We start from the raw sequence: 14,774 nt of genomic DNA on the forward strand, positions 1-14,774 counted from the left end.
CACACACACACACACACACACACACACACACACACACACACACACACCCCGGTGTCTGTCTCCCATACTGGCTCTTTAAAGCTAACCTCTGTATCCCATTCCCTCTAGACATTGAAGAATACCTGGTTACAGCGCTACGCAGTGAACAGTGCAGACCCTGGCGTGTTCGTTCTCCTGGCCTGTGGCACTATCTCCAGTACCTGTGGCCAGCTGGCCAGCTACCCATTAGCCCTGGTCAGGACCCGGATGCAGGCACAAGGTAAGGCTGGTCCTGGGCTGGCTTTCATGTCTCTAGGAGTTGGGGTGGGTGACAGATCACATCTGACCAGTGGCCTCTCTCCCACAGCCTCCATTGAGGGTGCCCCTGAGGTAACCATGAGCAGCCTCTTCAAACAGATTCTACGGACTGAGGGGGCCTTTGGGCTATACCGGGGTCTGGCCCCCAACTTCATGAAGGTGATTCCAGCTGTGAGCATCAGCTACGTGGTCTATGAGAACCTGAAGATCACCCTGGGCGTGCAGTCTCGGTGACGGGAGGGTGGCGGACTTGGTGACCCTGGGCTGCAGCCCAGGGTGTGCAGCCGCCTCATTCTGTGAATGTGCCAACACTAAGCTGACTTTCCCAAGCTGTGAAACCGAGGATACCGCAGGGGACGGGCAGGGAGCTGGCAAGCTCTGGGCTGGTCCTGCTGACCTGGCAGACCTTTGTGTCTCTTCCAAGGAAGACCTGTGGATGTTCCTTGGGGCCCAGGGGTCAGTAAGATGTGGGCTCCTGCACTAGAGACAGGACATTTTCCGCAGTGCCTGCCAGATAGCGAGCTTGGATGCCAGCTTAGTTCTTCCATCTCGTTCACGCAGCCTGACCTCAGCTACGGCATCCCTCTGGTCCAAAGAGCATTCCTGTGCCCCTTGTATCTTTCCACTGATGCACTGTGGTAGAAAGTGGGCCTGTACCCACTCTTGTCCTTCTGTCCATCTTCCCTCAGTGCTGCTCTTCCAAACCTGTTTCCCAAGCTGCAGGATCCATGTGGACCTGTGGTATTGGAAGCTGAAGAAGGACCATTATGTCCTTGCCTATTCTGAGCTCACAAGCAAGGCCACCTGGATGCGCCCTGGTACTCAGGCACTGGCTGCCTGACACCTCGGTGCACGGCTTTGCTGAAAGCTAGTGCTGGCACCTGGAACCCAGAGGATCTGTGCTGCCTGCATGGGCCTGATGTCCTCTGAGCTGCCCCTAAGCCCTGTGAGGACTGGCACCAGCTCATCCCCACACTCATTGTTTGGTTCTGTGGTGTGAGGGTGGGCAGAGTACCTGCCCATGTCTGCTGCCCCGATGAGAAGAAAAAGATGCTGAAGGCCTTAATTATGTCTTACTGGGTAAAGGATTTGGTTCAGAAGGACAAGCTGGACACTGCACTGCCGCACTTACTGCGAGCCTGGGGTAGGTTGTTTGCCTGCTCTCAAGTCTGTTCTGAGGGCCCTATGGGGCCAAGCGGGACCAGCCTCACATTCCACACGTGTACCACTCTGCTTGGAGCCTATTTATTTTGTATTTATTTGAACAGAGTTATGTCCTAACTATTTTTATAGATGTGTTTAATTAATAGCCTGTCATTTTCAAGTTCATTTTTTTATTCATATTTATGTTCATGGTTTGATTGTACCTTCCTGTCACCACCTGGTGGGGCATGGGGAGACAAGATGGAAAAGTGGCCACAGAGTGACCTTGCCTGCTGCCCACACTGATGGCATGTCCATCCCACCAGAAACAGAAGGAAAGGCACAGGGAGGACCCCTCAGGCCGGGTAGGGTAGTGGGAAAGGTGGTGGCTTGACATTCTTTCCTGGACCGGAAGGATTTATTTTGCCCTTTTGGAACGACAAGGCAATGAGGTGCTTTACCAGGAATTTGGTATGAGGGTGAGGACTGAAGGACGGGGTGGCCTGCCTTCCCCAACCTGTGACCTGGTCTCCCTTCTGGCCTGTGACTGCCCAATGAGTAGCCATCCTCCGGCCACTTGGCAACTGTGCCTCCTTTGCCCAGAATGGCCTGATGTGGAAAATCCAAACAGGATGCAAGATCAATGCAAAAGTCACCGGTCTGCATAGTCTATGCTGTAACTGGAGTTTGTCAAAGGCAAGCAGCCTTCTAATAAAGTCGCTTCAAATGTGACAGTGGAGCCAGGGTTTTTCTGTTCTGGGCTTGGGTGTTGGGGGACATTAACATTTTCCTCATCCATAGTTACCCCCTCATCTTTAGGGAGCCACTTCACCTTTAGTGAGTGTTGGTTAGATTGGCGATCTGTGGCAAGGGCCTCCCCTTCCTGCTGGGAGCTTATTCTTCACATGGTCTCCAGGTACCAGACTGCTTTTACCCAGGCCTCCCGGGTGCTTCAAAGGCCTGGCCAACCCAAACCTGTCTCCGTCACACCCACCAGGCTGTCTCAGAGCTTCGTTAGAGGATTCTCAATTTGTACTTGAACCCAGATGAGTCCCTGCATGCACAAGTCACCCTCTCCACTGGAACAACTGATAAGCATTAAAATGTCACATATGTTAAAGCATTTCCTGGCTTTCCTCCCAGAGCTGCATCTCTGTCTTTATCACCCCTGCAGAAAGTGGCCCCATTCTTCTAAAGACTCAAGCCAAAAACCTTTATGTCATCCACAGCACCCTGCTTTTTGTCTAACCTCTCATTCTAGTCCTGTCTGTCAGAGAACCTGTCTACCTTCAGGTAGACCTAGGACCCCACTGCTCATGACAGCCACCCTTGCTGCCCTCTTTATCCTCATCCTGAGTCTTGCCAAAGCTCTTAAGTCTGCCTCCCCTGCCTCCTTTTTTTCTGAGTGATTGATGTACATACCTGAGTGAATCTTAGACCGGAAACCCTGAACTCTGGTTCCTGTCACCCAGAACCTTCCATCAAGGGGACAAACCACATGCTGGAAAGAACCAGTGTATAACTCCCACAAGTTGTCCTCTGGCCTCCACGTCTACACCCACACACATAAACCTTAAAAATAAAGTAATAAAATTGTACTCATTTTTTATTAAAATGGCATTTATGGCCTAGTGAGACGGCTCAGGGGTCAGCATTTACCAGCCTTTGGGTGAGGCAGCTCCTCCCCCAGAGGGCCAAACTCCTATGGGCCCCTGTACACATGGTATACACACACAAACATGCTATATAAATAAAAATAACACTAGCTGGGGATGGTTGTACATTCATTTAGTCCTAGTGCTAGGAAGGCAGAGGAAGACAGATCTGAGTTCAAGGTCAACCTGGTCTACATATTGAGTTTCAGGACAGCTAAAGCCATATAGTGAGATCTTGTCTCCAGGGAGATGGCTCATCAGTAATAGTAGATGCAGTGCTGCCAAGCCTGGTGACCTGAGCCCCATGTGGTAGAAGGAGCAAAATTGTTCAGGCTGTTCTGTGACCTTCACACTTACACTGTGGTGCACGAATGCATACACACAAAATAATTTACAAATGACCAAGGAAGTGAGGTCAGGGTGGGGAGAATATGGGACACACTGGACACGATACATAACAAAGGGCCCTGTTCTATGAGATGTCGGGGAAGCCAAAGATGCCAGCATGCACACAAGCATTAGACTATTTGAAGGGGGCCACATCCGAGTTTGCTGAGAACCTGGAGCAGTCCACTCAGTTCTTCCAGGGGCAAGCAAGGTCAATCGGTGAAGTCAATCAGACAGTGCCCCTGTGAATCAGTGGTTCTGTCCCCAAGCCTGCACCTGCTTCCCTCTGAGTGAAAACATACTGTGTAGCTTGTGCTGGCGTTGTGGGCACTCAAGGAGCAGAGGCAGGAGGATCTCTTGAGTTTGAGGCCAGCCAGGGCTATGTACTGAGACCTTGTCTCAGAAACAAAAATAATAGTTTGTCCTGGGTGTGGTGGTTTAGTCCTGTTGTGGTGGTTAGTGCTGTTGTCCTAGCACTGGGGAGGGACTGAAGCAGGAGGGTGAGTTGAAGGCTAGTCTGTAGCAAGACTATCAACAATCAGGGCTGGAGAGATGGCTCAGTGGTTAAGAGCACTGACTGCTCTTCCAGAGATCCTGAGTTTAATTCCCAGCAACCACCTGGTGGCTTACAACCTGCCCTTTTCTGGTGTGTCTAAAGACAGCTACAGTGTACTCATATAAATAAAATAATTTTTAAAAAAAAGACTATCAGCTGGGCGGTGGTGATGCACGCCTTTAATCTCAGCACTTGGGAGGCAGAGGCAGGTGGATTTCTGAGTTCGAGGCCAGCCTGGTCTACAGAGTCAGTTCTAGGACAGCCAGGACTACACAGAAACCCTGTCTCGAAAAGCAAAAAAAGAAAAAAGAAAAACTTTTCAAACCATTCTGCCGAGGCATTGGAAGGCAACATGGGAATTAATTCCTGAAGCTATAGGCAATAAAAGGACACTCTTAACACAGGAAGGGCCAGCAAGCTGGCTTGGTGGATCAGTCAAGGCACTTGCTGCTAAGCCTGGTGACCTGGGTCCAGTCCTCAGACCCACTGCTGAAAGGAGGCATCTGCCTACCACAAGTCATCCTCTGACCACAGGAACCCTCCCTGCCCCTCCAAACAAATACTATTTTTGTTATTAAAAACCCTGCTGTCTCAAAAACAAAACAAAACAAAAAAAAAAAAAACATGCTAAGTAGATCTCACATACTCTTCCTTTAGAATGGTGGCTATCTCAGGGAGTGCTAACAATGGCATCAAGGAAGAAATCAAGGTCATTCACCAAAGCATGGTGCACATCATGGTGTATTTCACTGGATTCCAGTTTAAAAAGTTGGGCAAAGCTCTGTCTTCCTCCCCATATTAATCTGGGAGTCACACCACAGACCTACTGAGCTCAACAGGCAGGGAACAAAGAAGTTATACAGCTTATCTTTCTGCCATCCCTGTAGCAGCCTGGCCTGGCCCTGGGTGCCCTGGGCCATTGGGACATTGAAGGAAGATCTGGCACCAGAACTTCAAGGGTTTTCCTGCCACAGGGCTCAGCCAGTACTGAGCCTCTGCTGGGGACGGCGTACAATGACAGGGACTGCCTGCAGGAGACATCTCACAAGCCTGAGTTCGGCAGCTCTTTGTAAAAAAAACAGTTGTTCCCATTTCTCCTAACCTTAGCCCTGGACAACTGCTGTATAGATTTCATTTGTGCGTGACTGCTTTTCAGTTGGCCTTGGTATGCATAATTATTCTATTATATCTGACTTTCTTACTTCTTCCTCCTGCTCTGGTGAATTCTGTGAAACTAGACGTTTCTTGATGTAATGATTCTTAAACAATTAAAAATTGAGACATAGGGCACTGCACAGCACAGTCCTAATGGCCCAGGTGCATGCTGTGTGTTCTCATCTTGGGAACAATGCAAAGACTGCACAATGGCAGTTCCAGATTAATGCTTGACTTGCAAAGAAAGTTTGAAGAGATTATTAGAAAATGAAATAGAGCCAACATTGGGACCTCGAGAAAGGAAAAAACTATTGAAGTTATTATAGAAGTTTTGCACAGCATTTAAAAATGGTTCCTGGATAAGCAAGTATAGAATGCATAAAATTATATATTAGTAGAACTAAGTCCAAACACTGGGACTCTTAGGAGAGTCATTGTGTGCAATGTGCAGAAGCAGAAAGCTAGCAGAACTACCGAGTTAAGGGCTAAGTTGATTCTTTCTGGCCACTGCCTGGCAGCTTTGCCCATGTCATTTATCATTAGAGCTTCACAGGAAAATGCAAGTAGCTCAGCTCGGAGCTCGGAGCTCTCAAGTATAATAAGTCAAAAGTTAAAGTTTAAATAATGACAAGTTTGCAATTATTATTATTTTGGCTACAGACCTGGGGATAGGGAAGCTTGAAACTTTGGGGAACAATTGTAATTCTTAGTTCTTTGTGGGATGTGGTTATTCTTTTGAATTTGATTTGGCAATGATTATACAATGTCTTTTTTTCTATCTGCTTTTGGAATATCAATAAAAGACTGAGGCAAGAAAAAGCCGAGAGAGCATGAGAAGAGAATGTGAAGAGTGAGTGAAGAAAGAATGTGAAGAGTGAGTGAAGAGAGAATGTGAGGTGTGTATGGAGAGTGTGTGTGTGAGTGAAAGGAGAGTGTATGTGGTGTGTGTGAGGTGTATGTGAGATGTGTGTGAAGAGTGTGTGTGAGAGTCAAAGGGGAACGCACAGAGGTGTGTAAGAGTGTGGGAGTTCAAGAAAAGAAAAGCACACAGGAGAAAAGCAGAGTGCACAGGAGAACACGGAGTGTGTGCAGCCTCAAGCTGCGAGCGAACGAGCAAGAGAGAAAGCAGAGATTGAGAGAGAAGAGAGAGAAATTTTAAGCCTTGAAAAATTGCCTGTCAGCTTGTACCCAAAAAGTAGTCTGTGAATATTTATTATAATATACACAGATATCCCTGCTTCCAGTTGAGAACTCCAATCCTGTGTTGAGGCTGGACCCCGACAGGAGTCTGTGCTTATATAAAGTGTCTTGACTCTAAGGATCCCATGTCTTGGAGTAGTGCCTAGGTCCTTGTGGGGTTGTCCCCCCTTTTGTTTCATTTGAGACAATCTTGCTATATTTCTTAGAGCTGGCCTTGAACTCCATCCTCCTGCCTCCACCTCCCAGCTGCTGGGATTGGAGGTTTGAGCCACCAGTTTGTTTTCCTTCTTCACAAAAGACTCTGAAATACTAAGTTTCAGTCCCATAAAACACTGGGCCCCTTCTAGGGTCCCCGTGCAGCCTCACTGGGCTACACAGGGCTCCAGAGTACACTGACCTGGAGCTCTCTGCTCAGAGTCAAGCACCTGGCCTCCCCTGATAGGCTCGCTTTGCTCTCTGCCTGTCTCGAGCAGAGGTTCAGCCTTGTGGCAGGGAGAACTTTTGTAGTTGTCTCTCTGGTGCCAGATCTTCCTCCAGTGTTCTCATGGCGCCGCACATCCAGAACTAGGCCAGGCTGCTACAGGGGTGGCAGGAAGCAGCTCAGGGCCTCTGGCACACACCTGCTATACTGAGCCCAGGTGTGGAACCAGCATGTCCTACCACCTGTACTAGATCGAATACTGTCCTTTACCTTTGTGTCAACTTAGAACTTCAGAATGTCACCTTGTTTAGGAATAGATCTTTGCTTATGGAATCAAGTTAGGATGACGTTAGAGAACTTTCCTTATGGAAACAGTTGGAACAAGCCAGAGTTGAGAATGTGGGGGAAATTGAGAAAGAGTTTAATAGAACTTCAACTCCCGAGAAGGCATTATTAGCATTGTCCAGACTGCAGGCCAGGCTGCTTGGGTACAAGGGAAGGAGCAGACTTTACGGCTTGCCATGAGCGGGTTATCAGCCTGGTCCCTAGCTCCTCACCCTTTCAGAAGGACTTTAGGTTCTCAAGGTGCCTCAGCTTCAATGAGCCAAGGGCTCTGGAGTTTGCCTAGACTCTGCCCTTTGTGGTAGTTCCCAGTGTGTTGAGCCTATTCTGCATTGAGAGGGAACCCCAAATTCAGTGGTTACCCCTTATAAGAATCAAAAAGTGGCAGGGTGGAATCCCAGCATTTGAGAGGCAGAGTTCAAGGTAAGCCTGAATTTAAAGCAGGGTACATATGGTATCCTGCGTTATTATGTACTTATTTTTACTTATTTGTGTGTGCGTGTGTGTTTAGGTGCATGTGTGGAGGTTAAAGGAGAACTTGTGGAAGTCTATTCTGTCCTTTCATTATGAGGGTCCTGGGGACTAAGGTCAGGTCCTCGGATCAACGGCAAGCACCTTTACCTGCTAAGCCATCTCAGTGGTCCAATAATCTAAACAGAGGGAGGAATGGGGACTCAGCATGAAGAGGCAGAGGGGCTATGTCTGAAAGCTAAGAAACAACTGGATCCTACTAGCAGCCACTACAGGGAGCTGGCCCCACCCACACCTACAGCTGGGTGAGAATTAATGTCTGTGGGGTTTGCCAAGCAAAGTTCTGGGAATTGGCTAGGACATCAAATATACCACTTACTTTGGGAATTTGTTACCAGGACAACAGATGAATACTTTCCTTACCTTTGGCTGATTGGCCTTAGCTCTCAAGCCTGCTCTGCCACCTGTCCAAAGCCTTGTCCTCCAAGTCAGCTGGAAGGAAAGGCCTTACCAGCAACTGAACTGGCTTGTCAGGCACTGTGAGGTGGGTACAGTACAAAGCTCACCGGCCAGGGCTATTAGCGGTCTCTGTCCCCAGGCCCTACGTATTACGGTTTGGTTTGACCGTCGTGAGACCTCCACTGCCTGCCTGCCTTACTTAGAACTAGGCTGTTCCCCACCTAAGCCAGCCTTCTTCTCCCCACCCTGCTGCCTGGTACACGCCACCTGATTGTTCCCATTCCTCGGGCTCTTATCCATCCATTCAATGCTGAGGGCTTTGTTCCCTGTCGCTGCACATGCCTGGAGCCTGGAATTGTTAACATGCACATGTGGTTTAGATTATCTTCCCCCACGAAGCCTTTAGATCAGGTTACAAGGTAAATCAGGGCACTGTGGTAGGATCTTGGCCAAGGCTTCTGCATTGCCCAGCCAAAGCTTCCTCACAGGAACCTTCCTTACAGTCCTGAAGGGGAAAGACATGTCTCAGTTCACACAAAGGGGAGAGTGGCCTTGTTCGCCATGGTGGCCTGTGCTCTAGTGTCCCCAATCCAGACTTCACTGGTCTAAGTGGACTGGAATGTAGGGGAAAGGTGGAAGGGGAGGAACCTTCTTGCTGGGCCCAACTGTCCAGGTGGACCTTGGTCCTTGCACCCAAGGGCCAGCCAGCCCAGCGTGGCCACAGTTGGTCTGGGCTGGATGAGAGCTGCTGGTGGCAGCAGAGGTAAACTTGAGGCCAGCGATAGCTGGTGACCTCCTCAGTCCTTCTGCAGGGGCCATCAGCCTGAGCCTGCTGGATAGAGTTCCCAAGCACAGGACCAGACAGGAGAGCATCCCAATGAACCAGACTCTTGTCATTTTCTGTCACTGTGAGCCCAGCCTATGGTCCTGGAGAAGCTTTATTTCTCATAGCACTTGCTGAGGCTGACGGAGAGAGCACCAGCATGGGTCCCTGCATCCCTGTACCTTCACAGACGGCGACAAGAGACCTTGGACTTGCTCCATTGCCAAGTCCTCTACTCATTTCTCTTTCCTTTCCCTCTACGGATAGCATCTGTGTTTAGCCTCTCAGGGCTGCTCTTACCAGGAACCACAAACTCAGTGACTCAGAACATGCCAGTTTCTGGAGGCCTGAAGTCCAAAGTCAGTTCCACTACCTAGAGTCAAGGTGTCAGCAGATCTGGCTCCGCCTGTAGAGTTTGTCTTCTAGCTTCTGGAGGCTTCTGTGCTCCACTGCTTGTGACCCTTTCTGACTCCTCCAGCTGCTGAGCTTCCACAGAGAGATACAGCCTGTCTCTGATCCCATCTCTATCTGTTTGCTTTATATTTCTAATGTAGCTCAGGCTGCCCTCAAACTCACCTTGTAGAGGAGGACAAAGATGACCTTGAACTTCTGACCTTCCTGGTCTTACTTCCTTGTGTTCTGGCTTCACAGTTTTGGGACATGCCACCTGGCTTTCTGCCTGCCTCTCTTGATTGCTTTTAGGGCCTGCCTAGACAATCTCCCCATCTCAAAGTCAGCAGCTCGATCACACCTAGAAATTCCCTTCAGCACATCAAGTGCAACAGGTTCTGGGGAGGGCAAGCTTCCAGTCAGCTGCCTGAAGTGCTCTCCCCACACAGGGTCCCCACAGTGTGTAACCACATACAAGAGCCCTAGCACTCAGGAGGCTGTAAAGCATCTATGAGGCCAGCAGAGCTACACACTGAGCTCCAGAGTCGCCTGGAATACAGGCAGGTCCTGTCTCAAAACACAAACAAAAAGGTGTTCATTCCCTGGTACCACCAAGCACGCCCACCCCCCGGAAACCCTTCCTATTGGGTTAAAAACAGCAGAAGTGATGCCCTGGGAACATGGCACACTGGAAAACCAGACAACTGTTGTGAAGGGTGAGAAAAGAGTTTAAACCTAGAATAGTTTCCATGGAGAATACACATTCATTGTTCACCTAATCCCAAAGAAAGTGTAAGGGTGGGAGGTGGCTCTGTGGTTGTGAACACAGACTGCTCTTACAGAAGACCCAGGGTCCATTTTCAGCCCCCATGTCAGGCGGCTGGCAGTGGCCTCCAAGTCCAGCTCCTGGGGTAGCTGATGCTTCTTGCCTCCATATGCATGTGTGCATGCACACACACACACACACTTGCACAAGCACTTGCACACGGGCACAATACTTTAAAACAATTCTTCAAAATGTTTTTAAATGGAAATTTGACAAAAACAGGAAAATTAGACTCCTCCCTGGGGGCTCCCTCTCTGACTACCATGAGGAAGACATCTTGTTCTCAGGATTCTTATGCCTACTTCCTGTGTCCTTGACTCAATGCTGAGAGTCATAATGTCTTAGTCAGGGTTTTATTGCTGTGATAAAACACCATGACCAAAAAACAAGTTGGGGAAGAAAGGGTTCGTTTGGCTTACACTTTCTGTCTATCACTGGAGGAAGTCAGGACAAGAACTCACACAGGACAGGAATCTGGAGACAGAAGCTGATGCGGAGGCCATGAAGGGTGCTACTTACTGGCTTGATTCTCATAGTTTGCTCACCCTGCTTTCTTATAGAACCCAGGACCACCAGCCCAGGGATGGTACCACCCACAATGGGCTGGGCCCTCCCCCATGGATCACTAATTGAGAAAATGCCTTACAGCGGGATCTCATGAAGGCATTTCCTCAAGGGAGGCCCCTTTCTCTGTGATAACTCCAGCTTGTGTCAAGTTGACACACAAAGCCAGCCAGGACACACAGGGACATTATTCTGAGGCAGATGACGTCACTGATTATATACAAGCCTGTATCATTTTCCAAACACTTCTGGACCCCAACCTCACCAACCTCACAGATAGTTACTGATGCCAGTTCCCCAGAGGAATGAGACTTGCCCAAAGTTGCAATCACGAGAGGACAGAGGCCCCAACTCTGGCCTCCGCTCAGCCAAGACCATGGGGGAAACTGGGCAACATGGTACACATCTGTATTCCCAGCCCTTAGGAGGCTGCAGGTCACAAGTTTGAGGTCAGCCCGGGTTATCTGTCAGGTTCCAGCCCAGCCTGGGCTACAGAGACCTTTCTCAAAAGCAGACCATAAGACTTGGACATGACACAGACTAGGCACTGCTCCCCATATCAGCTCTGGCCCCTATGAAATATGATTTTTCTTACTCATCTCCAAATGCTTAAATGCTAAAGCTATTGTCTATTTGGACAATGAAGATGACTTAACCAAACCTGGAATTGGCCACAAGGGGGCAGCCCCAAGTTCCTTCCATCTCCTGAAGGCTTTGTAGGCTCTCTAGTGCCTCCTGGTGGCTGTGGGAAGCAGGCTAGAAGGAAGAAGAAAGGATGCTAGGCCTAGTTGAGTGTGGCTTCAGTCCTTCTCCATCGAAGTCATAGGAAGCCAATCTGGCTAGCACAGTCCTTTGGGTTTCATCACCAGCCAGCCAGTGCAGTCTTCTCCCCCCTACAGCAACCTCTGGGGAAACCCCTCAGGATCACTCCTTTGATTCCCTGGCTCCACCAGCCCTACCGCTCTCTGTGGAATTTCGAGGCAGAAGACATGAACATCATGTCTGTGGAGATGAGGAGTGTATGTCTCACAGCTGGGACACAAACTACCTGCCTCACCTCCTAACTCAGATGACCTCAAGGGGGAGCCAAGGCTAGACACAACTGATCCAGTGCAGGAGCAGCAAGAGCACAGGCAACGGGCAGCGGGATTCCCCAGGCTCCGGTGTCCTGTGGGAAGGGGGCATCTCTCCCAGCTGCTTCCCTGGGGAAACCGGGATTGAGAAGTTTGTCAGCCTCCTCGAGGAGGCACCAGGGAACAACAGTAGATGGAACCTTGAGGAGGGGACATGGGAGGCCGGGCAGGGCTGCTGCTGTTCAGGCTCCCATTCCCTGCCTGTAACAGCAGGATCTCCTGCAACTGCAACCTCACAACGATTCTGGCAGGGGAAGCAAATCAGGACAGTCTGGAGCTAAGCGACCTCAGGCAGGGGTGAGTGCTTTGAGAACAGGCTCTGGGGAGGCAGCTGCAGTGAGACAGCTAATTTTAATGAGAGGGTGCCATTTAATCCTTTGTGGAGTGAGTAGGGACTATTGGAGTGTGTGTGCATCATGGGTGGGGCCAGGGTGTAGGGATACTGCATCTGCAGAAGGATGAAATTAGAAGTGCTGCTGGACATGACCTTAAGGGGAGAAGTTTAAGGTGCTACATGACCTCCTCCAAGGGGACAAAGATGGGGGTGCAGGCTTTGGGCTGGGACATGCAGGCTTGGGGGTTAGATATGCCCTGCCCACTCTTGCTCCTCTGTCCCTCCCCCACCATCCCATGGCTTTTTGACCCCATAGGATGCAGGGATGAAGAGATAAAGGCAGGCTGGAGAGATGGCTCAGTGGTTAAGAGCACTGACTGCACTTCCAGAGGTCCTGAGTTCAAATCCCAGCAAGCACATGGTGGCTCACAACCATCTGTAATGAGATTTGATGCCCTCTTTTGGTGTGTCTGAAGACAGCTACAGTGTACTCATATATAATAAATAAATAAATCTTAAAAAAAAAAAGATAAAGGCTGGGTGGCTCACTGCCATCTTAGCTCCAGTTTCAGGGGATCCAGTGGCCTCTTCTGACCTCCAGACACCAGGCATGCACATGGTGCACAGACATGCATGCAAGCAAAACATTTGTACACATTAAAAAAAACAAAACAAGAGCCTACACTGTCCCAGCCTGGGTTGGCCACAGGCTGCCTGAAGGACCCTCAGCAGTATCTCTGGGGCCCAGCACTGTCGGGTTTGGCGTCCTAATGTGCACTTGACCTGCACCTATTCCCCAACCTCCTCATCCCATGGTATCCTTGTTAAAGATTTACTTTATGTGTGTACACTGTCTTTCTTCAGACAGACCAGAAGAGGGCATCAGATCCCATTACAGATGGTTGTGAGCCACCATGTGGTTGCTCAGAATTGAACTCAGGACCTCTGGAAGAGCAGTCAGGACTCTTACCCACTGAGCCATCTCTCCAGCCCCCTCGTTGGTTTTTGTATTTGTGTATTGCTGGCTTTGTATTTTGAGGCCAGCCTCAAGCTCACTACGTATGAAGGTTAACTTAGAACTTCTGATCTTCCTGCCTCCTGCAGAGATTACTGGTGCGCATTACCACACTGTGCTTAAATGACAGCCCAGGTAGAAACCAGGGCTTTCTCTGTGCTGAGAAAGCACACTACCCAGTGAGCTACAACTCCAGACTCACTCTGTCTTTGGGAAACAGGGTCTCACGCTGCAGCCCCAGACCAAACTCCAGCTATCCCCACCTCAGGTTGTGGGGTTACAAGCGTGCACCATACCTCATTTCCCTCGACTTTGTCAGATGCAGGACTATCAATGTACCCATCTGATAGATGGAGGCTTGGAGAGGAACATCACTGCCCAGAGCACCATGTTCAGAGAGGAACATATGCAAACTAACCCTGTGTCCAATTCCTGGGGATGTTCAGTGGGCACCAATTGTGCGGCAGAGGCACCAGAGGTAACACAGCCTGTCCTGGCTTTCCTTGACTGACAGCCCCAGCAGCACCCACCCCACAGAGCAGACCTCAGAACAGCGGATGCCAGAGGGAAGCAGTAGGGGTCTCCTTTATTACAAATACAACAGTCCCAGGGCACTTGGGGAGAGCTGGACCAGGAGGCACGTGGCCAGGGCTTGTCCAGGGCAGGACCCGCTCTGATCCCTGTCAACAAGGGATTGAGCCCTAGTAGAGTTGAAAAGAAGTCCCTGTCAAGAGACCAGGTCTCTGGAACTGGGGTTGGAGGGTAGTCTTCTGTGACCCCAGACCCTTTACCCTCAGAATAGCTGTAAGTTTGGGCCTTGTCCACAGCGTCAAGGGCCCTAGAAATGTCCAGTATCAGAAGTAGAGAACGGGGAACTAGGTAGACCAGAGACAAAACGACTCTGTCCCCTATGAGCATAGCCAGGGGCGGTCCAGGTCTTGTGCCCCAGGCAACTAGTCCTTGCAGCTAGGGGGGACGCAATGCACTGAGGGGGTTTCTTCAATGGCCCGCTCCATCCGCAGGTACCAGGGCTGGATGTGTGAGTGTTGCATCAGGTCGTCAAAGGCCTCCAGACCCTCCATCACTCGCAGCACGCCATACACTGCCTAGGGAGGGTCAAGGATCAGTCATTGCACTGGGGCCATGGCCTGCTGAGACCTCAGACGGGGCACCCACACTGCCTGCTTGCTGCCAGTTGTGTAGGGTTTTAAAGAGGAGATATCTCAGCATCTGGTCAGACCAAGGCTACCTGGTTGGTTACCGGACTGCCAGGGATAGGGCAGGGCCTAAGGCCAGTCAGTGAGTCAGTGAGACTTGCAGGTAAACGCCTGGAGCCCAAGCATGCTGCAACTGAGCTAGGAAACCAGACAGGGAGGCTAGGCCCTGCCACTCCAACCTAGGTCCCTGGATCCTGCCCAGCCGGAAACTGTCCCCTTCCTTAGCCTTATAGGTATAGGAACCACGAAAGCTGTTTGCCTTTGCTTTTCCCCCTGACAACACAACACACCACACACACACACACACACACACACACACACACACACACACACACACACAGAGAGAGAGAGAGAGAGAGAGAGAGAGAGAGAGAGAGAGAGAGAGA

The 14,774-nt window shown here is 50.1% G+C and overlaps 2 protein-coding genes across 4 annotated transcripts in view; one reads left to right on the forward strand and one right to left on the reverse strand.

Annotated features, from left to right (window-relative positions):
* Slc25a25 (solute carrier family 25 member 25) overlaps positions 1 to 2,172 on the forward strand; it is a 37,367-nt gene extending 35,195 nt beyond the window's left edge. For all 3 annotated transcript variants that reach the window (XM_028756896.1, XM_028756897.1, XM_028756899.1), the window contains 2 exons: positions 109 to 259; positions 347 to 2,172. In XM_028756896.1, coding sequence (XP_028612729.1) covers positions 109 to 259; positions 347 to 531 — 336 coding nt within the window. In that variant the 3' untranslated portion in view covers positions 532 to 2,172. The remainder of the gene's footprint in view (positions 1 to 108; positions 260 to 346) is intronic.
* Positions 2,173 to 13,729: 11,557 nt separating this feature from the next.
* Positions 13,730 to 14,774, reverse strand: part of Ptges2 (prostaglandin E synthase 2) — a 7,795-nt gene continuing 6,750 nt past the window's right edge. Inside the window, exon 7 of the mRNA XM_028757051.1 lies at positions 13,730 to 14,277. Within this exon, the coding sequence (XP_028612884.1) occupies positions 14,125 to 14,277 (153 nt within the window). The 3' untranslated portion in view covers positions 13,730 to 14,124. The remainder of the gene's footprint in view (positions 14,278 to 14,774) is intronic.

Source organism: Grammomys surdaster, unplaced genomic scaffold (assembly GCF_004785775.1).
Source record: "Grammomys surdaster isolate TR1022 unplaced genomic scaffold, NIH_TR_1.0 126133, whole genome shotgun sequence".
Taxonomy (NCBI): domain Eukaryota; kingdom Metazoa; phylum Chordata; class Mammalia; order Rodentia; family Muridae; genus Grammomys; species Grammomys surdaster.